The sequence below is a fragment of the Engraulis encrasicolus genome, chromosome 12, assembly GCF_034702125.1.
Source record: "Engraulis encrasicolus isolate BLACKSEA-1 chromosome 12, IST_EnEncr_1.0, whole genome shotgun sequence".
NCBI lineage: Eukaryota > Metazoa > Chordata > Actinopteri > Clupeiformes > Engraulidae > Engraulis > Engraulis encrasicolus.
Window position 1 is genome coordinate 5,812,896 of NC_085868.1, and position 22,500 is coordinate 5,835,395.

The 22,500-nt window shown below is 44.3% G+C and overlaps 1 protein-coding gene across 2 annotated transcripts in view; it reads right to left on the reverse strand.

Annotated features, from left to right (window-relative positions):
• Nucleotides 1-2,083: 2,083 nt before the first annotated feature.
• tns1a (tensin 1a) overlaps nt 2,084-22,500 on the reverse strand; it is a 120,091-nt gene continuing 99,674 nt past the window's right edge. For both annotated transcript variants that reach the window (XM_063211537.1, XM_063211538.1), the window contains 5 exons: nt 12,586-12,657; nt 10,538-10,706; nt 7,512-7,580; nt 7,104-7,133; nt 2,084-6,755 (listed from right to left, as the gene is read on the reverse strand). In XM_063211537.1, the coding sequence (XP_063067607.1) occupies nt 6,614-6,755; nt 7,104-7,133; nt 7,512-7,580; nt 10,538-10,706; nt 12,586-12,657 (482 nt within the window). In that variant the 3' untranslated portion in view covers nt 2,084-6,613. The remainder of the gene's footprint in view (nt 6,756-7,103; nt 7,134-7,511; nt 7,581-10,537; nt 10,707-12,585; nt 12,658-22,500) is intronic.

Consider the following 22,500-nt stretch of genomic DNA (forward strand, 5'->3'; position numbering starts at 1 on the left):
GATAAATCCTTGCTAGTGCCACCATCACACCCGTCCGTTTGTGTGTGTGTGTGTGTGTGTGTGTGTGTGTGTGTGTGTGTGTGTGTGTGTGTGTGTGTGTGTGTGTGTGTGAGAGAGAGAGAGAGAGAGAGAGAGAGAGAGAGAGAGAGAGAGAGAGAGAGAGAGAGAGACAGAGAGACAGAGAGAGACCCTGTTACATAGATTTCTGACAATAAAGTACACTTGACTTGATTTGACTTGACTCCTCCTCTGACACAGCGTGAGAAGAAACTGGAGGGAAAAGGGTGACATCACCTGATGTCAAAGACAAGAGGAGGAGAGGACGACAGAAGGGGAGAGAGGTAAGAGAGAGGAGGAATGAGGGGGGTGGGGGGGGGGGGTTATGGAGGGATGATGGTAGGGTAGGGTGAAGGAGAGGAAAGGAGGGATGTATGAGGGCAGAAGGAGAAAAGACGAGAGAACAGAGGTCACCCTGAGAACTGGGTAGGCAGGTCTGTCCGGTCTGGAGGGAGCAGGCCCAGGAGTGAGTCCAGCTACAGTAACAGACGTTGGGCACCGCTAACAAGAGATGATAAAAGCTAACAAGGGGGATGGCCAAGAGCCAATGGGGGACCATAGAAATAGTACAAGTATAGTATATAGTATTAGTTCTATGATGGGGCATGGGGGACAGACACAGCACAGCTAATGGGATGGGAAAAGTAGGGCTGCCAACTGTCAATGACAAAAAAAATACGGGACACTTTCTCCCCCAGACAATTTTGTATTTCTTAGATGTAATTTCCTGCATTTTAACATCACGGGGCAAAGCTAACAAGGAGGAAAAGCTGAGGGGAGTGGTGTTACATTTAACAGGGATGCTATATGAAGGCCACGGTTGGAACAGGCTGGATAAACCTATCAAGGGGCTGTCAAGGGATGATGACAGCTAATAGGGGATGGGGAAAGCGGTGGTCACAGGGGCACAGCAAACAATGGTTGAGCACAGCTAACAAGGGAGTGGGTACATTGGGTTGGATATGAGTGGCATGTAACATGGCAGGGGAATGAGCAAAGCTAAGAGGGCCAAAGTATTTAGCTAACAACAAGGATCCTATGTTACCAGGCCAGAGGGTGATGGCTAACAGTGTACAGGATACTAACACAGGTCACCAGCTAACAGGGACAGGGGATATAGGTACATGTAACTCCCCGCTCTGTAGGCCCAAAATCCTCTCTCAGTAACAGTACAAAGGGCAGATAAAACCACACACACACTGTCACACAACCATTGCTTCTACATAACGGAGTAGAGGTATGTAGGGGGGAAACACAGTGGAAAAATACTCTGAACTGTAGTTAACATGCTTATTGAAAGATCTTTCGAGTTTCATGTGAGAGAAGAGTCAATTGCCAGTGGCAGGATGTGAACTACTGAGCCAAGTTTAATCAGCACTGCCCCCTGCTGGTCTAGGCACGTAACTCCAGATGTACATATTGGACTTGAGAACAGCTTGAAGGATGACCATGTCTTATACACTATTTAACTCAGTGTGTCCTGGAGCGACATATACGCTGCATTCAGGTTCTTGAGATTTGAGCTGTTTTATAAAAAATGTGGGTATGTTAGAGCTGAATGAACACATTCTAGTGCAAAATGAAGGTTCTAGCAACTTATCTTGCAACTTATTTCATGTTTTATGTGCTTCGGAGGCTGAAATATTTAGGTTTTAATAGGGAGAGGGCACCTTTTCCCAAAAAGGGCTTAGGCTAAAATGGGTTAAGACTTCTGGTAATTTCATAAATGGTATGATGTATTTTCAACTAAAATTTAAGAGTTGTCGACGGGACCATTTGTACAGTAAGAGCTAGGATTTTTTTTTTTATATTTACTACAAAAAGTATCTGATGGTAAGTTTGGTTAAGCATTGCTTTGGTTCTGATGGGTAAGAAACGTTTCATTTGTCTGTTTTTCGCTATGCGATTTGATATGATTTTAAATAGACAGATTTTTACTCACACTTACCTGAACACATGAAGTTGTGGTATTGGGATTGATGTGAGATTAATTGTACAAACAACACAATGTTTTAATATAACTGGTTTGTATTGCTTTAATGTTTTTTTTCTCCTCAAGAACAAAGCCATGGCATTATAACACAAATGAAAAAATAAAACAAAATAAAATGAAACAAAACAAAAATAAAAGTAGTTAAATCCCACAGAAGCTCCGTACAGCCTTTGTAGTACATTCGCACATTCAAACTCCACTGTCCATCCTCACAAACTGACTCAGTGACCCCAAGCACACTGTAAAACATTGTATGAGTTGAAAGAATAAGTTGCCCTGCTGCCTTAAGTTTTTAAGTTAACTCAAGCCTCGGGTTGAGTTAAGCCGTGAGTTGAGTTAACTTACAAACACAAGGTAGCAGGGCAACTTACCTTTTCACGTTTAACTGGATTCAATGTTTTACAGGGCAGAAACCCCAAGAGGAGGTCGACTACAGACGACACCCCACAATGAAACACATCCAGAGGTCACACCTCAAAAGGTCGTCTGCTGAGAGGTCGTCAGAGAGTCTAAAACATTCTGAGTAACACTGATCTCTGCTGCTTGACCTTGGGGAAGACCTCCTGGTGAGTGAAAAACAAGGACAAAAACAAACAAAAAAACACATTTTTAATTTAAAACAATCAGAAATAAATACATATTATGTTACACAAAGGACAGTCAGGACAAAGAGTCTTTTTTCTCTTTTTCTTTTATCACGGTGCTATGTTTGTATAAGGTTTAGAAAATAGTGCTGTGCTTCTCAGATTCCACATCCTCAACAGCAGCTCCAACTCCTGGCTGAAACGTTAACCTAGCGGCTTGTCTCCTAGCAACCAGATGCCAATCACCCAGAGAGGGTTATCAGTTGCGAATTTTACCAATCAAAGAGCAGAAATGGTGCAACATGGTGTCAGGAGCTACAACCGCCGCCATTGCAGAAGCTACTAACAGAACAAGGCATCTGTTAAAGCGATTCACCAAATCAGCCAATCAAATTCTAAAGAGCAACTCCTCAGACACATATAGGTGCTACTTGACAACATTACCTGTGCAGGCGATTTGAAATTCTTTCTTATTGGGTTGACGCTTCTGACTAAAGGTTGTCCATCACTGACAATGACTTGTAAGCCTTTGCTATCCGAAACACCAGTCTCTTTGTGAAGCCTGCCCTTAGCATGAAGATGAGCTTGTATAATAATACGACAAACGTTAACTGTACCAAGCGTGTCAGATTGTAAGTGCTAAACAACAGCATATATGGGGTATTATACACCAAAGACATGTGCATCATCATCACCATCATCACCATGGCTGTAGCAGAGTTGTATAAAGTAGAAGTAGAAGTACTCTAAAAGATGTAATTACAACACTTGCCTACGTCTACCTCTACTTTATACAACTCTGGGGTATATTTCTTGAAACTATAGTTGCTAACTATGTTAGCAACAGGTACTTTGTAGATCGCAATGCAATATCCCATTGGCAACAATACAAGTTGCTATCTAGCTTGCAACTACACCTTCGAGAAACGCGAAGGACGATCCTCCGCCTGCATCAGCCCACTAGGATGTGGATGGCACGAGTCAAGAAGATGACGCCATGTTACACTGATCTACAGGTCTGTGTCTTGCAACTACACAGTTCAATGGTTTCCGCAAAGGAACGTGGAAGATAAAATACATAAAAAACAATAAAAACAAAAGTGATATTTAATTTTGTTTTTTTCCAAAAACATGACAGTCTTCCCCTTAGATAGGTCAAGATACCTCAACATGAGACAACAAAAAAGATGTCGTGACCACACACACATACACACAATAACAAAATAAAAAGCAATGTGACAGTCAGCCAAACACACGTGATGTATGTCCGAGAGACACACCAGGTTGCCATAAATATCTCCACTACTTTTGAACATCAGTAACTTTCATCCAAAATAACATTCCAGCCCCACCCGTGAAGTCTCATACGTTTTTGAATGCTGACAACACTATAATTGTCTCATCCCAATATAATATACTGCATGAATCTGTATGCAACAGAGCAACAAAAATAAATACTTTCATTAAAGTCACTTTTTATAGTTATACATTATATTTGTATCATTCTTATTTATACTCATATCTATCACTTGTTTTTCATTATCGAGCGAACTTTGTCATGATATATTTCTCTTTTTCTTTTCTCATTTTGTCTTCTTTTGTTAGCCACACGTTCACACAGTGAAGAAGACAGGTGAAGATATGGCCATCGTGAAGAGAGAGAGAGAGCAGCTAACTCTGTAGGTTTTGATTTTTCTTTTTTAAAAAGTAGACATTGCCTACTGTGCATTTGGCTGAAATTAAACTCCATTTTGGAGAGAACATGGTATGTGTGTGTATGTGAGAATGTGTGACAGAGATAGAGAGAGAGAGGCAAATAGACAGAGAGAGAGAGAGAGAGAAAAAGAGGGACGAAAGACAGAAAAAGAGAATGACAGATAGAGAGAACGATAGTAATAAAGACAGATATTGACAGAGAGAGAGACAGAAGATAGATAACAGTAGAATGAAACAATGAAAAACAGATAGAAAGAACATAGTGATAAACCTGAACAAGATGTAAGACCCTTTTTTCAGAAGTAAAAAAAAAAAGAAAACAGCTGAAAGTAGCATCACATGCATTTAGAACATTAGAGTCTGTAGCGATCGTGTCGCCATGGCATTTTGTCATGTTTTTGTTTCTTTCCTACAGCAGGGTGGGGGAAGGGGGGCGGGGGCAGGGCTCATCGGAGGTCGGCGGGCGTGGACTAGAGTACACAGGGGTGAAGGGTTAAAGGTCAAGTAGAGGTCAAGGCTTAAAGGGGCTACTCTTTGCTCTACAGCATGCGGGGGGGACATCGCTGTTGGTCGGTCCATCCAGGCGCCACAACCGTCCATCCATCCTTTTAGTGCGCTACAGTACAGGGACATGTTGCGTGTGTGTGTGTGTGTGTGTGTGTGTGTGTGTGTGTGTGTGTGTGTGTGTGTGTGTGTGTGTGTGTGTGTGTGTGTGTGTGTGTGTGTGTGTGTGTGTGTGTGTGTGTGTACATGTGTGCAGGGACATTGCTGTTGGTCGGTCCATCCAGGCAGAGCAATATCCATCAATCCTTTCAAAGTGCTACAAGGAGATGTGCACCTGTGTGCATGTGTGTGTATGTGTGTGTGTGTGCATGCATTTGATATGTGTGAGGGTGTTTGCAATGTGTGTAGTCTGTGCACTGCATGTGTTGCATCTGAGTGTTTGCGTAGCATGTGTACAACAGGTGTGTGTGTTTGTGCGTGCGTGTGTGTGGAAAGTGACCTGGAGAACAGCTCTCATGCATGAAGCTGACTCACACACACACACACACCTGCTGCTCGTTTAGCTGTACACCTTGCCATCCTGCATTTCAAATGGGTGCTCACACACACGGACGCACGCACGCACACACACTGATCTACAGGTCAGAGCAGCCGATGCACAATCCATTTCTCTGCAGTTCCACTGCTTATGCCTGGGGTCTGCCAATGCATTATTGCTGATGTTGGACCACAGTGTTGTTTTTTTTCGTCTTTTTCGTTCCTGATATGTAATTGGTCAACTGAAAGGTGTCCGTGTGTGTAGGGCTTCTGATTGGTGGAGCTGTAGTGTAATACAGTCCCGTGTCCACCATGGGCGTTGTCCACACAGGAAGCAGCGCAGTCGTGACCAACAATAAGGGAGGTGGGGGGAGGGGTGCGGGTAGGGTGGGGGTGAGGTCGCAGCTAAGGAGCATTTGCAAGCGAACATGCATATCTTTACTGGATACTTTTTCTTTTTTAGTAATTTCTCAAGTATCTTTTTTTTCAAAGAGAGAAGTCACAACAGACAAACAGACAAAAAACTCATCATCTATTGTTGTCCAGAGGGATTTTGTAACTTTTTTGACAGTCTGGTTTTTTCAAAAGAAAACTCGTTTTACAAAATCAAAATGGAATAAGTTGTCCAATAATGGCATACTTGTTCTGAACGCTACCTTTGGTTGTTCTATCTGAAAAATGATTCTTCGTCGCTTCTTTACATCTTTTTTCACTTGTCTTTCCTTTAAATTTCATCCTTTCGTTTTTTTTTTCTTCTTCTCCTCCTGAATCCTGAATGAACCAACGGGAGAGCTTCTTCCCTTCTCCCCCCTGCAACAAAAGCGCCCTCTGATATCCGATCGCTCTCCCACACGTGCATAGAGTCCATTTTGCATCATCACCTCCTACTTCACTGAAGAAAAAAACGAAGGAAAAAAAATCGACACCTTGAAAACTCAATGGCGATAATAACAAAAAAATAAACTCAATAACTATATTATAACTCCACCCCCCCAAACCCTTCACATCCTCATTCTGTGAGGGCAGGGAGATACTTTATGAAAAAATATATCCACACAAAAAAAGGGCATGAAAAACGTCTCTTTGTGAGGGTGTGGGGAGAGGAAACGAACACACGAAGAGAATAGCGAAGGGTCCAATCGCCTGACCGCAATGTACGTGCCGGATCAGGGCCTGATTAGAACCGGGTCAGCGCCGTGAGTCACAGGCCAAAGTTGAGCGATCACTGTCGGGTCGTGCCCAACATCACCTTGGAAACGAAGCTGACGATGGCACTGGCCGGCTGCTCGGGCTCCAGCTCTGCAAACAGGTGACTCACGTTGTCCGTTGTGCTTCCTTGTTTACGCGCCACGAAGCCAAAAACTCTGCAGAGGTCAGAGAGAGGTCAAGGTCATGGTGGAATGTAGGTTGAATACAAGGTTCAATGTAGGTTGAATACAAGGTTCAAAGTTTACCACAATTATAGTATGTGCAAGGGGTTCAATGCAGAGCTCAAATTCACAAGTCAAGATCAAGGTCATTATTGTATAATACATATCGTGTGACATTATATGAGCAATGTCTCCACTAAATTGTCCTGAATGGTTAGTGATGGTTCAATGAGGTCAATTTTTTTCTATGACATTATTGTAACATTAGTACTAAATGTCAAACTACTTTACCATAACTATATAGCATTATTACAATATTACGGAAATGCCCGCTGAACTTACTTTGCTACGCCGCCATCTTCCTTGTTCCACCTGTAGAGATAAAAGCACATTATTGCGCTGAGCGAACCTGCAATACCTGAGCAAACCTGATGACGCACAGAGGCGAAATGCATTGATCGCTCTGAATAAACTTGCAAAAGGTCTTTTGAAGTATTGAACACTCCTGCATTTACCAGCACCTGGAAGCTGCGTATGGATCTTTGAACTGTTGCACATTATTGCACTGTTGCACATTATTGCACTATTGCATTATTGCACACTAGCTAGAGTAGTGGACAGTGTCAAACTAAGAGACTAAAAGCCGCACAGTGTGAAGCAGGAGCCTCCACACCACAACCGGAGAAGCAACAACTGTCTTGCATGCTCAATAAACGGAGAGTAGAGTATTTGCTTTTCTGCAATACTTACTTTCTGTCCTGGGGGTCCAGGTTGCAGTAGGTGACGGTGTTCATGGGGTAGTGGCGTCGGAAGAAGATTCTGCGTACATACGTGCACACGCACACGCAGACACACACACACACACAAAATAGAATTGAAGATGAGTACACATATGTTGTGTACATACACTAACCTCTGGGACATTGCTCAGTATATCGTCTCTGGTGGGAAGACAAACATAAAGGGTTTTTTTTTTTTCAACAAAAACTGAAGTATTTTGCTTCCTGCGGTCCTGACAGAGTTTACAATTGCTTTCTTAACTCACAGAGTGGGTCATAGGATAACTGAGGACAAAAATGCTAAGTGGGTAAAATGAGCTAAGCATCTTTGTAGAGGAACTGAGCGAATCCAGTGGTGAGGAGTGCGAGCACTGCATCAGCCCACTAATGCCTGTGCCAAAACTCCACTCATGGAATGGATATATTAGAGGGTGTGTGTGTGTGTGTGTGTGTGTGTGTGTGTGTGTGTGTGTGTGTGTGTGTGTGTGTGTGTGTGAGTGAAGTGTGTGTGTGTGTGTGTGTGTATGTGTGCGAGCGTGCGTGCGTACGAGTTCATACGTGTGTGTGTGTGTGTGTGAGCGTGCTTGCGTACGAGTGCATACGTGTGTGTGTGTGTGTGTGTGTGTGTGTGTGTGTGTGTGTGTGTGTGTGTGTGTGTGTGTGTCTGTGTGTGTGTGTGTCTGTGTGTGTATGCGTGTGCCTGCCTAAGCCAAGACTCAGCTCATGGAATTAAATTAGTTCCTAGGATATGCTAGCCTTAGCCAAGTTAAGCAGCTAGCATTAATAAGCCTTTGCACTCTTCCTGTTATTCCAATTACTGCTAAACACAAACAGATGGGCCTGTTTCTTCACCCCCTTTGAAGCGAGCGCATTTTGTGTGTGTGTGTGTGTGTGTGTGTGTGTGTGTGTGTGTGTGTGTGTGTGTGTGTGTGTGTGTGTGTGTGTGTGTGTGTGTGTGTGTGTGTGTGTGTGTGTGTGTGTGTGTGTGTGTGTGTGTGTGTTCACAGTCAGTCAGGCAGCCCGTTCCATTCCTCTGTGCCGTGGCCATATTCATGGCTTCACTGCTAGCTGGCTCCCGTTTCAACGAGCTGTCAAACTGTTTCCATGTTTTGAAAAATGTACAGTTTTTCCAGACCATTACGACTGGGATGTTTCAAGGCACCCCAGACATGCAGGCAGGCGAACTGTATCTGGGAGTCTGCGTGCTATCAAACACTCTTTCATGTCATACCAGCTCCATGTCGTCTCCTGCAGTTAGCCTCTTTAGCAGATGCTTTCGTTGGACAAGAGCTCGGAGAGGCGAACAGGCGCGTGTTATGTTTCGATGTTTCCCTTCTGGGTTCAGATCCACAGCTCTCAGACTATGCCAGGTGTTCTTCCTGTCACCTTGGCAACAGCAGATCACATTCCCTCAGGGAGGACATATACCTCTTACAGGTAACTTTAGCAGCTATGTTAACTTTGGCTACAGCATAACTCTTAAGGTTAACTTTAGCAGCTAGTCTTTGGCTATCAACTCTTGCTGTAATTTTAACTTTAGCAGCCATGCTACTTTTTGCAAACTTAATGGGTAATGTTGGTACTGTTGATGGCAATAGCACACACTCTATGTCAGCGTAACACACAGCTATCAAATCAAGTCAGCTCTTTGATTTGTGACACAATGTTTTGTGACCTTCCGAATATCACACCAATGGCAATCTCACACACTATCCACTTTTTTTTACCATGTCTAGGATCAGTGTGTTGATGGACATTTTCACATTACTAAGCCATTTTTTGACAGAGGTGAGCTCCCTTCTCCAGTCATTTACATTTCTCAGGTCTATCTTCAAATAATCACTGTCAGGGTCACCTCTAGTTCTACCTCCATGGAGGCCCCCTTGTCATGTATCGCAGAGTGGTGGTCAGGACCAAAGCCTCTAGAACAGAGCACTCTAGAATCTCTGGTCTTAGAACAGAGCACTCTAGAATCTCTGGTCTTAGAACAGAGCACTCTAGAATCTCTGGTCTTAGAACAGAGCACTCTAGAATCTCTGGTCTTAGAACAGAGCACTCTAGAATCTCTGGTCAGGACAGTAAATCTGTGCTGTCTGCGCTGGTTTGGTGTCGGGTTGTCTTGATAACTCGGTGTCATGAGAGCCCGGTGCTGATGGTGACGGTTTGGCCGATGCTGCCAGTCAGTTTAACCCTCCGATCGCACGTCTTTCCCGGAAATTATGAGTATCTGGAGCTGAGTTGAACATTAAACATAACCAGGAGGATGTGCTGTAGCAAAACATTCCCACGGGCGACGGCAGTTTCAACAGGCATGTGGTAATCATCACCAGCCATAACAACATGGCTAATGTGCTGCCACTGTGCAAACATGGCAGGCTGCCTCTCAACATGTTTTCAACTTTGGCGTTTCATCTTTTCCACACAACACTGCGGTAGCTGAGGCTACTAAACTAATTGTGTATTTCCTCCCATGTGTTTTGAGCGTGTGTGCGTGTGTGCGTGTGTGCGTGTGTGCGTGTGTGTGTGTGTGTGTGTGTGTGTGTGTGTGTGTGTGTGTGTGTTTAAAATGAGTTTGGATGATGTTTGGCCGTACTGCATGCGCTTTTATTTTGACAGCTAGTGAGAAAAGAGATGGGGTTGGGAAATAGCCTATGTCAGATTAAAAAGAGGGTGTTTCCCAGCTTCCCAAGCTTTTTTATCTTGTGTACCCCCTAAGCCTTTTGTGACCTAGTAGGCCCTTAACACATGTCTTGGAAATCCTTTTTACAGACAGTAGTAAGGCATGTATTATTTGCTAACATGTGAAACCTAAATAGAGTGTTACCATAATACTATAATAATAATAATAGTAACGTACTTCCCCTGCTTGCCAGTGAGGGTAGTACCCTGTGTGGAGACCTTGAAGTGGACTACGGTGTTGGAAAGTCATAAATAATAATAATAATAATAATAATAATAATAATAATAATAATAATAATAATAATAATAATAACGTACTTCCTCTGATTGTCGGTGAGGGTGATGCCCTGCGTGGAGACTTTGAAGTGGACGACGGTGGCGGAGGGCAGTGGCTGCGTCAGGAGCGTCTCGGCAACGGCCTTGGAGATCGCCTGCGGACCCGTCAACGACTCCATCTCCACTGAGTTTATATACAGAACGTTGCATGCTGGGTAACAAAACAAACAAACAGACAAAAAGCAAACAAATAAACAGGGGGAAAGAAGGAAACTAAATGTGAAAAGCTATGGACACTGAAGAACACAATAGCCAAAGCACTCAGAGAGCGAAGACTGAGTAAGACCATAACCGAGACAAATGGTGTGCAGGAGGGGTGTTCCAATAATCTGGCCCAGTAGTAAACCAGGTGATGTTGACCTTGAGGTCATGGAAAATCATCTAATAGACGAGCCTGAAGTTCTCATCTTCTGAATGACACCTGTGGGCTCTCTATTGGCAGGTTTTCCACTTCCTGTAGTTAACATAGCCAGGTTTATCACTTAACCAGCTTCCTGAAATACCCCCCTCAGGAAAGAGTTTATGTTTTGGCAGCGTTTTCGCAGAAGCATACTGTAAAGAAGACATGCACACTGTGAAGAACAGTTCTGGGTTAGAACAGTTGTTTACAGTGTGGCCTTTGGACTGTGGCTAATTCCAATGTCACGAAAGCTCAAACTTTGTTAAACAGAGAGTATTACAATGACAGGAGATGATTAAAAGCTTGTTAAACGGACAGTACTAAGACTTGACAGGACAGACTTAAAACTTGTTAAATGGACAGTTGAACCAATGGATTAGTCACAGTGTGTTGTCTGATGGTCATGGACAGAAGCCTTAAATAAAAAAATATACGGCCATCACGAGCATGCTCCATATGCCATGCTATTGGAACAACACAGATAACAGAGACTGTGCTTTCAGATGTGTGTTTATGACAGTGATGTTGCTGATATGCAGTGATCAGAGGGGACAGTATGTGTGTGTGTGTGTGTGTGTGTGTGTGTGTGTGTGTGTGTGTGTGTGTGTGTGTGTGTGTGTGTGTGTGTGTGTGTGTGTGTGTGTGTGTGTGTGTGTGTGTGTGTGTGTGTGTATGTGTATGTGTGCGCGCGCGCGTAACAGTCTCATCCCAACTCGTCAATTTCTGACTACCGTTGACCAGACTGCAATTTTTGACGTTGAGGGCATACCTGCCACGTCACATGTTGACTATGTGGCCTAAACCTAGACCTTTCCCTTACCCTAACCGTCAGTGAAGTTATGCTTGCACAAGGGCCGCCTTTTAGGGACAAGCCACATTTTGACTCCTTCAAAATTGAAGTCAAAGGTAGTCAGAAACTGACAGGTTGGGAAGAGACACTGTGTGTGTGTGTGTGTGTGTGTGTGTGTGTGTGTGTGTGTGTGTGTGTGTGTGTGTGTGTGTGTGTGTGTGTGTGTGTGTGTGTGTGTGTGTGTGTGTGTGTGTGTGTGTGTGTGTGGGTGAATGTAGGGCTAGAGGTGATTCCTGTTCACACAGAGGTCATGCACACTAAGCCACAAGAGAGACGATTCTGAAAGAGAGAGGGTTGGCCTCTCTACACAATCACCACACACACACACACGCACGTACGCACACACACCATACCACAAGAGACAGTGGAGAGATAGCCTTGGCTTGGCTATTTCTCTCCACCGACCGAAACAGCAGAGCTGAAAGAACGGCGGGAAAACGGCAAAGCCTGAAAACATACTGAATGCTCAAGTGGTTACACACGCACGGTTACCACACACGCATAGTTACCACACACACACAGTTACCACACGCATGGTTACCACACACACACATACAGTTTGTCTTTGACAAATGGCACACGAAAAGCAAAGCCTGCAAACATATGCTCACAACCTGTTATCACACACACACACACACACACACACGCACGGACACAGCCTCTGCAAAATGCCGGGTGAAATGCAAAGCCTGCAAACATATGCACACAGTGCATACATATACGTAGATAGTACATACATATATACATATGCACACAGAAACATATGCACACAGTAGTTACCATGGGACTCATCTGGCACCTTCTGGCCTACGGTGATATAAGAGGGACAAACTGTGAGGGGGCCGGCAGGCGCTAGGCAACAAGATGCACATGTAGGGGGGGAACAAAAGAAAAAAAGTCACAGGATGGAGGAGGTCACTCGACAGGGCAAAAAACAAAAAAACAATGTGATGTCAACATGTAGGTATGCATGGTAACAGAAATAAATCAAAAACAACAGAGAAGCAATAACAACCTTTTAAACAACCTCTAAAGAGCTTAATGAGCTTGTACCTTTCATCTTCCTATGTAAACCACCCTTTGAAGGACTCTTGTTTTGTTTCTGCTTTTGCAGTATGGTGTTGCAGGTATCCAAGGACAAAACTAGATTGGAAAAGCAAAAGTCCTGCCATATGTTGCTTCCACCTGCGCTCTCTGCACCGGCAATCCCATCTAGGCCTGGGTATTGATTGACAATTTTCGGTTCCGGTTCCATTTCCGGTTCCTTCGTTTCGGTTCCGGTACCAGAACGGTTCCATTTTCGGTTCCTAGAAACCCTGAATTAAACCTGCAGTTACCCAAAGTGGCCAGTAGATGGCGTAACGGGTCTGTAAATCATCAGTTTCCCTGCCTGCCACAAGGCGGCGCTCATCGTGACTTAAGCAATGGTGGGTTAAAGGCATTTAATTCTATACAGCATTCATGATTAATTGCATGCTGCAAGTTGTCCTCTCGGCATGGCTTGGCAAGTATAATAAACGGGTTTGATACTGATAAATGTAGGCTACTCATGTCTGATTAAAATTGTTCTGCTGTACGGTGCAACTTCACTTCTGGTAGGCCTACCAATCCTATGTCAAGCGTGCCTGACATGTTTTTTTTAATGTAGCCTACGCTACCCAGTCTGTCGACAGCTTACCAAAACAGAGACCCAAGATTGCCACTTTCTAGTAAAAACAACCTGTCCTACAGACATGTGTTAGGGCTTGTTCGAAAGCTGCGAATCTTAGCTTTTTACAGGTTTTTACGGCACGTTTTTATGTTCTTTCAATCAAAAGTTATTGAACTGTAAGCGGCCGCTGTTTCAAGTGAAAAAATAGCGCTTTCCAACCTTTTTTTTTGTTTATCTCGTCATTTTTTCCCGAACAGCCAGCGATCTCCTTAACGTAGACATATAGACATGTGTTAGGGCTTGTTCGAAAGCTGAGATTCTTAGCTTTTTACAGTTTTTTACGGCACGTTTTTATGTTCTTTCAATCAAAAGTTATTGAACTGTAAGCGGCCGCTGTTGCAAGTGAAAAAATAGCGCTTTCCAACCATTTTTTTTTATCTCGTCATTTTTTTCCTAACAGCCAGCGATCTCCTTAACCTAGACATACAGACATGTGTTAGGGCTTGTTTGAAAGCTGAGATTCTTAGCTTTTTGCAGTTTTTTACGGAACGTTTTTATGTTCTTTCAATCCACAGTTATTTAACCTTAAGCGGCCGCTACTTCAAGTAAACAATGGCGTTATTCTCCAGCCGGATAGAGAGGAAATCTTTTTTGTCGCTGTGTTCTTAGTTCCCTCGAATTAAACTGACGGTCTGAATAGGCTACGTCTCCAACACAAGACCAGTTATTTCTAAGTTAGCTCTTTTCATGGAAAAACATGTTTCCAAGGAGTCAGAGACATCTTCCTGAAGAGTCGAGGTCATGGTTGAGGTTGACGGTATTGCAGCAGGCATAGTTGAGGTTGACGGTGTGTTGCCGTTGTAAAGATGCTGCAACTCTCTGCACGCAAGTTAATCGAATGCAAGAGCAGTGTTTGAACAGGTTGGATGTATTGCCATTCTTGCATGATGTTAGTTTATCGCAGATATTGCAGCGCGCTCCTTCCTTATCTACTTTCCTGAAATATAGCCACGCTTTCGAAGGCATGTTTTTGTTTCTCAAGTAGTACAATCAGCTGGTTGAAAATCAGCTGTCTTATCAATCGTTTAAATGAGGTGCGAAACGGGAAGAGGAGGAGCGTGGTCAGTTTGTGACACTAGTGGTTGGCTGAAATGGCCGCGTGCTTAAACACACATTTGATGGCTCTGACAGTCAGACTTCAGGAACCGAAACGTGGAACCGACAGACAAGGCACGTTTCGATGCCAAGTAGAACCTTAGCTTTTAATTCGGTTCCATCAAAGAATTGAATTTCGGTACCCAGTCCTAATCCCATCCCACAACACTGTATGAAAAGATTCCTCAAAGAACCCTTGGTTATCACAGTGGGAGAACCCTGAAGGGTTCTGTGGTAAATATATAGGTGCTTAGAAGAACCAAACGGTTGTCTAAACCCTTATAGGTTCTTTGAGGAGCCCTTCTATTGCCATGTATTAAATATTCTCTGAGGAGCCTTGTGGTTCTTCCAAGAATTGTAGGTGTCCACCAGGGAACATTTGGGTTCCCTCATGAACCAGCTTAGGGCTCATTGAAGAACCGTCACATCTTTGTAGTGTACTTATCTCTTCTACATACAGTAGGGATCAGCAGTGATAGGCAAAATAGATTTGATAATAGTTACAATCTAGGTCCATGTATTCCAAATGACCTTGTTTTACCTGTCCAATTCAACCAAGTGATCATTCAACCCAATCAACAGCCAATCGCCTGGCTGTACTGGACCAAGTCATTTTGAATATGTAGCACTGGAATGTAACTAATGAATCCATTTTGCCCATCACTGGCCAAAAAGATTTAACCTGCCTTGACTCACATATGAAGTTAACTGCCATCCCATTTCCCTTCAATATGATATCACTCCACATTTTGCTGCTATTACAGCTTCAACTCAATTGGGATTAGGGGCTTGTCTATACGATTTTTGACCATTCTTCCAAAAGCACATTGCCGATGTCACACACTGATGTTGGTCGAGAAGGCCTGGCTCTCAGTCTCCACTTAAATTCATCCCAAAGGTAATCTATTGAGTTAGGACTCTGTGCAGGCCAGTCAAGTTCATCCATACCATACTCTGTCATCCCTGTCTTCAACGACCTTGCTGGGAGCAAGGAATTATTCACCAAAATATTTTGGTATCCTTGTTTTGGTATGCTTCCTGAGCATGCCCCTTCCTCTTCCAACATGACTGTGCACCTGTGCACATAGCAGGTAAATGTTGTTTATATATAAACATAGTTTGGGAGGAAGTCTGCGAGTAATTGACAGCTGTCATTACTTGAGATTTAAATTTTAATCCCTCCTGCCCCTTTCACCTGTCATGCACGAAGGCTTCCCAAATTGTCCCGCCACCTCCCTCTACTCCTCCATTTCACAAGAGCAGCCATCTATAATTCCTCTGTACACATAGAGGGTAGAGGCGGATCTCATCCCGCATGATCTCTGTTCAAAGCATCCCAGGACCAAGGCCAGCTAACATGCTATGCATGCCTATTGTCCACCAAGCACTAGAGGAAGAACTAGTGAAAGACATGGATGACAGAGTATGGTATGGATGAATTTGACTGAGTCGTAACCTGAACCAAATAGAACCTTTGGGATAACAGAGAGTGGAGACTGACATCAGTGTGTGACCTCATCAATTGCGCTATGTACAGATGGTGTAACTTCAATCTGCTCATTACCGTGCCGGGCCGCGGCAGCGTACCGTGATCATTACACCCTGTGGCCATTCGGAATGCGGGGGGCAGTATAGCACCGCTTTTGCAGAGCAGCGTCTGCCTGTGTCTGTGGTCTGTTTGTGCTTCCGTCCTTGCCCGTCCCCCAGTTTTAGTAGTAGTAGAAATACAGTCAGCAAATTGCATGTTTTATTTAGCATTGGGCATTTGATAGGGCATTTGATAATAACACAAGTGTGAGCCCTAAACAAGACCACAACCACAATAACCCTAACCCAATTTAGGACCATAGGCCTATTCAACCGTTTCCACAACCTCACTGATCACAGTTGCTTCATCTGTAATGCCAGGGCTAAGAATAACGAAAATAGCAAAACAGAGTAGGCTAATAAACCGTAATGGAGAGACTGAGGAGACATGAAATCAAGCGGCGGAGTTCGGACCATTTTGAGTGGACCGATGTCGCTTGCTTTGTGTAGCCCTATCAAGCAAGCCTGTCTGTCTCATTTGTGCGATGAGCACAAAAACACAAATTGAACCACTCGTATAGTGTGAGTCAAACAGACATGAACAACATTGTAGCCTAATGAAGTAGTGCCCCGTCATGTCAGCATGAGAGAGGTGATTTTACATTTGGCGACGACATTCCGTCTTTAAAACTGGCGCATGCCGCTTCCCCTATTGCAGGTTATTACCTGATCTACACTGTCGTTACCACAAAAAACAAGGTAGCACAACTTAATACTATTACTAGCCTATATATCTGGTAGCCTAAATAGTAGGTTGAAGACGGGGGTATTATTGGTGCACTGGTTTTTTTTTGCGAAGCAGAGTAATCTGCTTCAGTGTAGCTCATTGTATGTTGATCCCTCCCTCAGTTTTAGGCTACAAGTGGAAAGAGTCAGCCAATTGCGCACGTAACATTGGGTATTTGATAATAACACAAGCGTGATCCCTAAACAAGACCGCCAGTCGACGGTGTTTTGTTTTCATTATTCTGTCCTGCATTCACCGTCTCAATTCCGCTCCTAACTTATAGGCTAAGTGATGTCTGTTAATTATTTCTGCACTACCTATTCAAGTCAGGAACGGATATCCTCAGGATAGCCTACGGACTAATAGGTTGAAGACGTTTTTTTTTGTATTGGTGCTTGTGAACATTTCATCCTTTCAATGCGCTGTTGTGCGCGATCGACGGGATTCCGGTTAACTGGGGATGTGATGCACACATGACAATACATCTGTTACACCAGGTGTGGCTAATCATCTGTGATTAGGACTGCAAATTCAGTTGCTTCGGTGGAGATGCGAACCAACAGTATGACTGGGGAACTATGACTCCTTCGGAGGCTGGATAACCTGTCGCGCCACGACATGTCACAAAAGGCTGTGCAGTCCCGTGCACTGCACTGCACTGCTGTAACCCACCCATCCCCCACAGACAAACATTCATGTTCTGAAAAGTTCAACACGTTCTGAACATTTTAGCCGCTTTGCATTAAGTTTTCGAGCAGACACTTGTCCACGGTGACGCAACATCGAAAGTGAAACGCAGAGACTGTTCACAAATAACTGAATAAAGATTTCATTAAAAAAACCCACAGCATTTCTGGGTGTGCTGGGTGACCACACTGCCTATGCCTATCCAGATGCACGTATAGCAACAATGAGAAAGAGAGGGAGAGACGGAGAGAGAGAGCGATTAGCGCGTATCTGTGTGTGTGTGTGTGTGTGTGTGTGTGTGTGTGTGTGTGTGTGTGTGTGTGTGTGTGTGTGTGTGTGTGTGTGTGTGTGTGTGTGTGTGTGTGTGTGTGTGTCGGGGAACATTTGAAGTGAAAAAAACACCCTCCCCCACTTCAGCATCAGATGTTGGTGGTCTACAAGTCAATATGTTTACCCGACTATCTTGTAGCCCAGTCATGAAGTTCATAAAGCCATCGGTAGCCTATAGGCCAAGATATCCAAAATCCCTCCGCAAATTTCTGCATTGCCTGAGTTCATAGGCTAAAACAACTTTATTTAGGCCTGACTTATTTAGCTTACTTTATTAGCCTTATTTAGGCCTATTATCGTATTTAGGCTTTAACGTGGGCCTATTTTACAAAATATCGAAAGAAGGAAAAGACACGACAGACAAGTTGAGGCTTACTGATCGTAGCCTGTTACAGCAAATCGAACATGCGCTTTATGAACACACTAGCCTGAGGGCAAACATCTTCTTGGCACTATTGAGATAACCAGGCCATGCCATGAATTCAACTACCTGGGCCCACACTAAAATACTGACAGACTACAATTGCTTGGATCTTCAGTGGGTTTCGTGGGTCCGGGGGGATGGGTGGTGATGGCACGCTTGATGTATTTTTCCCCACCCCATGCATGCACGCGGACACACAGGGTCGGGACATTCACCCAATGAATGACTGAGTGCGGCTAAATATGCCTGTTGCATATCGTAGCCTAATTATTCACACATCACGTCAAGTCACAAATTAGTAGTCTCTTGCAGTTGACCTATGCCAAATTAACGTCCTCCCTGTAAGGCTGCACTAATTCAAACAGGTAGAGGAGTCGGCTTAGCCTATAGCCAAAGTCTATAAAATGTAGCCTATTTTTTGTAATTTCCAATTATCTAGGCTATGTTTACGATAATGATTTGTTGCGCTACGACGGTGCTCAAGACAAGTTGGAACATAGTCATCTCAAGTGCTCCCATTTTATTTTGATCCTGCTTTAAGTCAATGGGCCAGGGCCGCGTTATCCTATGGTGCAACCGGTGCTGCAGCACCGGGCCCCGCCACTAGAGGGGGGCCCCGGACGTCGTGAGATTGGAAAATATGAAACGATATTTTGAGACAATCAATTGTACTTTTGACGCATTTCGCCATCCGTAGGCAAGCAGAGGCGCATATGCATATCTTGTCACCAGGCTAGACAGGCAGCGTGGGCCCCCCAAGACTGTAGCTGGGGAACAGCAGTGGCGATTTGTTACAAGTGTTCTTTCTTTTTAATTTTCGCTTGGCCCCCCTACTGAGCCTAGAATCGCCTCTGCATGCACGCAGGAATCGGAGGTCGGAACTTATCATTTCTGTCAGATTCTTCTAGTTGTGTGCCACCAGTGAAAACGGTAGTTTATTTTGATGATGGGCTAGTGTCTAAAAGATGTGCGAGAAACTCGGCGTCAGCACTTTCTTCAGATTGTACGGATAAACTTCAGCCCGGCATGGATTAACGCATTGAAGAGAAGGTTGGCAACGTTATCCATTTGTGTAATGTCAGTGTTATAATCGCTTTTTGTAATTGTTGCATAGCGATCATGGACTTGTGCAATCATGTAGGCCTAAGCTAAGCAAACAGAGCACAGCACACCAACCTAACTTTATCTTATTCTATTGTTAAAACATGGGGAAATAAATCACGCACCCAACTGCATTCGCGAAACAAAAGTCCTGCATGGCGCGGGGAGGACCACTTCTGAGGTGTTTTTTAAAAATGTGTTCACAATAATGCTACGTAGCAAGTGCACCAATCAGCACTCAAAGTTCTGACAGTCCGACAACAACAGGGCAAGCCAATCTAGCACACACTAAAATGATATAGGCTAGTCGCATGTTATGGCCATTTCCCTAAAGCACTGTAATAGGTCTAATGTCGATGCTCTGTCAGCGTATATCTTTGCGTTCGGCTTTGTGTTCAGTTAAAACATGCCTGGGTACCACTCGCGGATTGTTCAGTTAGCAAGTGGCTCTTATCTGGGAGGGAAAAAAAACTTGCGTGATACATCCACATCCACATCTAAACATTTGGCCTACGAGTTTGCATCGTAATCTACTGTAATGATTGCACACTATTGCATTGTAATGCACCATCTAGATGAAAACCGCTGACTTCTTAATTGGTAGTCTATATGGTACATTTTGAGGGGATTTTGTGACAGCTTCACTTTGCTGTGGTTCGCTGCTAAGGGGATTCCCCTTCCTCGCGTCAAGCGACAGCTGAGTAGGCTACTTTCCTTTGACAGACAACCAGTCTTTCCAAGGTCATTGGAAGTTACATTAATTAACACGTGCTTCCCACGACGGTTTCGATTCGACAAATTGGTCGGCCGCAACGTAGCAAAAATAAGAGACTTTTGGTTGTGCTTCTGTTTGGTAGGCTAGTTCTAGCTGAGCCGACGTTTACTCTGCTAAACGGTAGTGCACAGAATCTCCTCCCTGTCAGCTGGCTAGACTTCCAATGGCTTGCGTTGCGACTGGTGAACTCGGCAGGGGGTTCCGCGCACCCCTTTTTTTGTGTTGGAGTAGAACGTGTAGCCTGGGTTGTTTCATGCGTTTTGAATAGGCTATGGCTCATTATAATGTGGTGTAGGGGCCCCGGAATGCGTCTGCACCGGGCCCCGGCGAGGGTTAACGCGGCCCTGGAGAGGGACGGATGAAACGGGTGTTTCATTCGTCCCGACAGTGTCTACTGACACTTAAATCCCTTTTGCCTGTAAACCTGACAACTTTGACTTTTCATACTTTCGGATATGTTAAAGTTTTCGAGTAAATCGCAGTGTTTCATTCGTCCCGAGTTTCATGAGTCCCTGCTCTCCCCTACTGCCTAAACTGTTACAGTTTAAATGCGTCCTCTCCAAACTGTGTGTGTGTGTGTGTGTGTGTGTGTGTGTGTGTGTGTGTGTGTGTGTGTGTGTGTGTGTGTGTGTGTGTGTGGGCGAGAGAGGGAGAGAGAGAGCGAGGGAGAGAGGCGCTTAATTCCCCGCAGAAAGAGCAAGGCGATGTCTCCAAATATTAGACAAATGCATCTTATTTTAGTTAAGTAGACATCAGGGATGTATTTTGCTTAATAGCAACGCCGACCTGATTGGTTCATATTGCTCTGAATAGCCACAGAAGGCTAGGCTATATTTTAATGGGTTTACGCGCGCGAGGTCATCTAACTGTGGTCACAGTCGCCAGGTGCTATTATGAGAGGAAAACTATAGCACGTTGGCAAACATTAAAGTCAGTTTAAGCCATGCATATGATGAACCAGTTTTCTTGTTTGAAAAAACACACTTCCCGGTGCGCAAGGTGCATGCATTTCTGACTGACCCAGATGAAATCGCATGAGGAACTCCATGATTATGAGATGACATTGCATATATTTCCCCCCCCCTCTCTCTCTCTCTCTCTCTCTCCAAACCCAGTTGTACTTGGACTCACTTTTAACACCGCTGGCCTACCCAGGTGAATCGCAGCACACATTGTTTGCAGTGAGCCGTGCCGTGTGCGAGTGCTGTGCAACTTCACCCCTAACGTTTAACCTAGACTAGCGAGTGCAGTGTTGTAAATCACGTGGAATAAGTGCAGCGATTACCTGCGTAGCCTACTTAATTATGGAAGTGAGTGTCATTTGGACTGCCTATGGAATCAAGCCTACTGTCACCAAGCTCTTCCTGTCTCCCCAGCCTCGCAATGGATGGACACCTGGCCACCGCTCCTCCGCCTCCTTCGGAACGGATGACTGTGGGGGGGATCTCCAAGGAAATTTGGAATTTCGGACTTGTATAGATTTGGGGTGCCCCGGGACTCTTTTAGATTTCTGTTAGTTAATAAATATTATTTTAAAACTCAATATTTGTGTCTTGGCGTATTTGTGGTGTACAGTACTCTCCAGGGTATTTGGTAACAAGGAGAGGTGTCGCTGGAAAAATGCACACTTTCTCACCTGCGACACATAACCCGACAGTTGGTTACACTTAATTTGAGCACGAAAACAGCAATATCAGTCGCTTGCTAATTTTTGCCAATGTGACAACATTAAATTCATTAGGGAAGTGTAGGTTAGGTTATCGCCCCAGCTGTTGGCGATGTGAGATAAATAGCCAACGCTTACACGCTCAAACGAAGCGCTGTTAGGTTACTGCGGTGAGGTGTATTGCACTCTCAGTAATTTTTACCAAACGAAAAAAGTATCCACATCCAGACAACAAGTCTGAAGTTGCAATATTAGACGTTTCAAATCTTGCGATGAATCGGTGCGTGCGGGTGAATATGAGCATAATTAATATGCCGTCAACATCGTCTAAAATATTCCATATGGTAATAAATGTTGCCTACCCATTTGCGCTTGAATGTGTATTGTGTGTATGCAAGAGAAAGTGTGTGTGTGTGTGTGTGAGAGTGTGTGTGTGAGAGAGAGAGAGAGAGAGAGAGAGAGAGAGAGAGAGAGACTACCACGTGGTAAAGCGTATAGCGAGCGCTCCCAAGTGCCACCCGGCGGTTGTTTGGGTACACTGCAGCTAGGCCCGGTACGTACCGAGGTGGATGACGTGGCATTACCTCGGTAA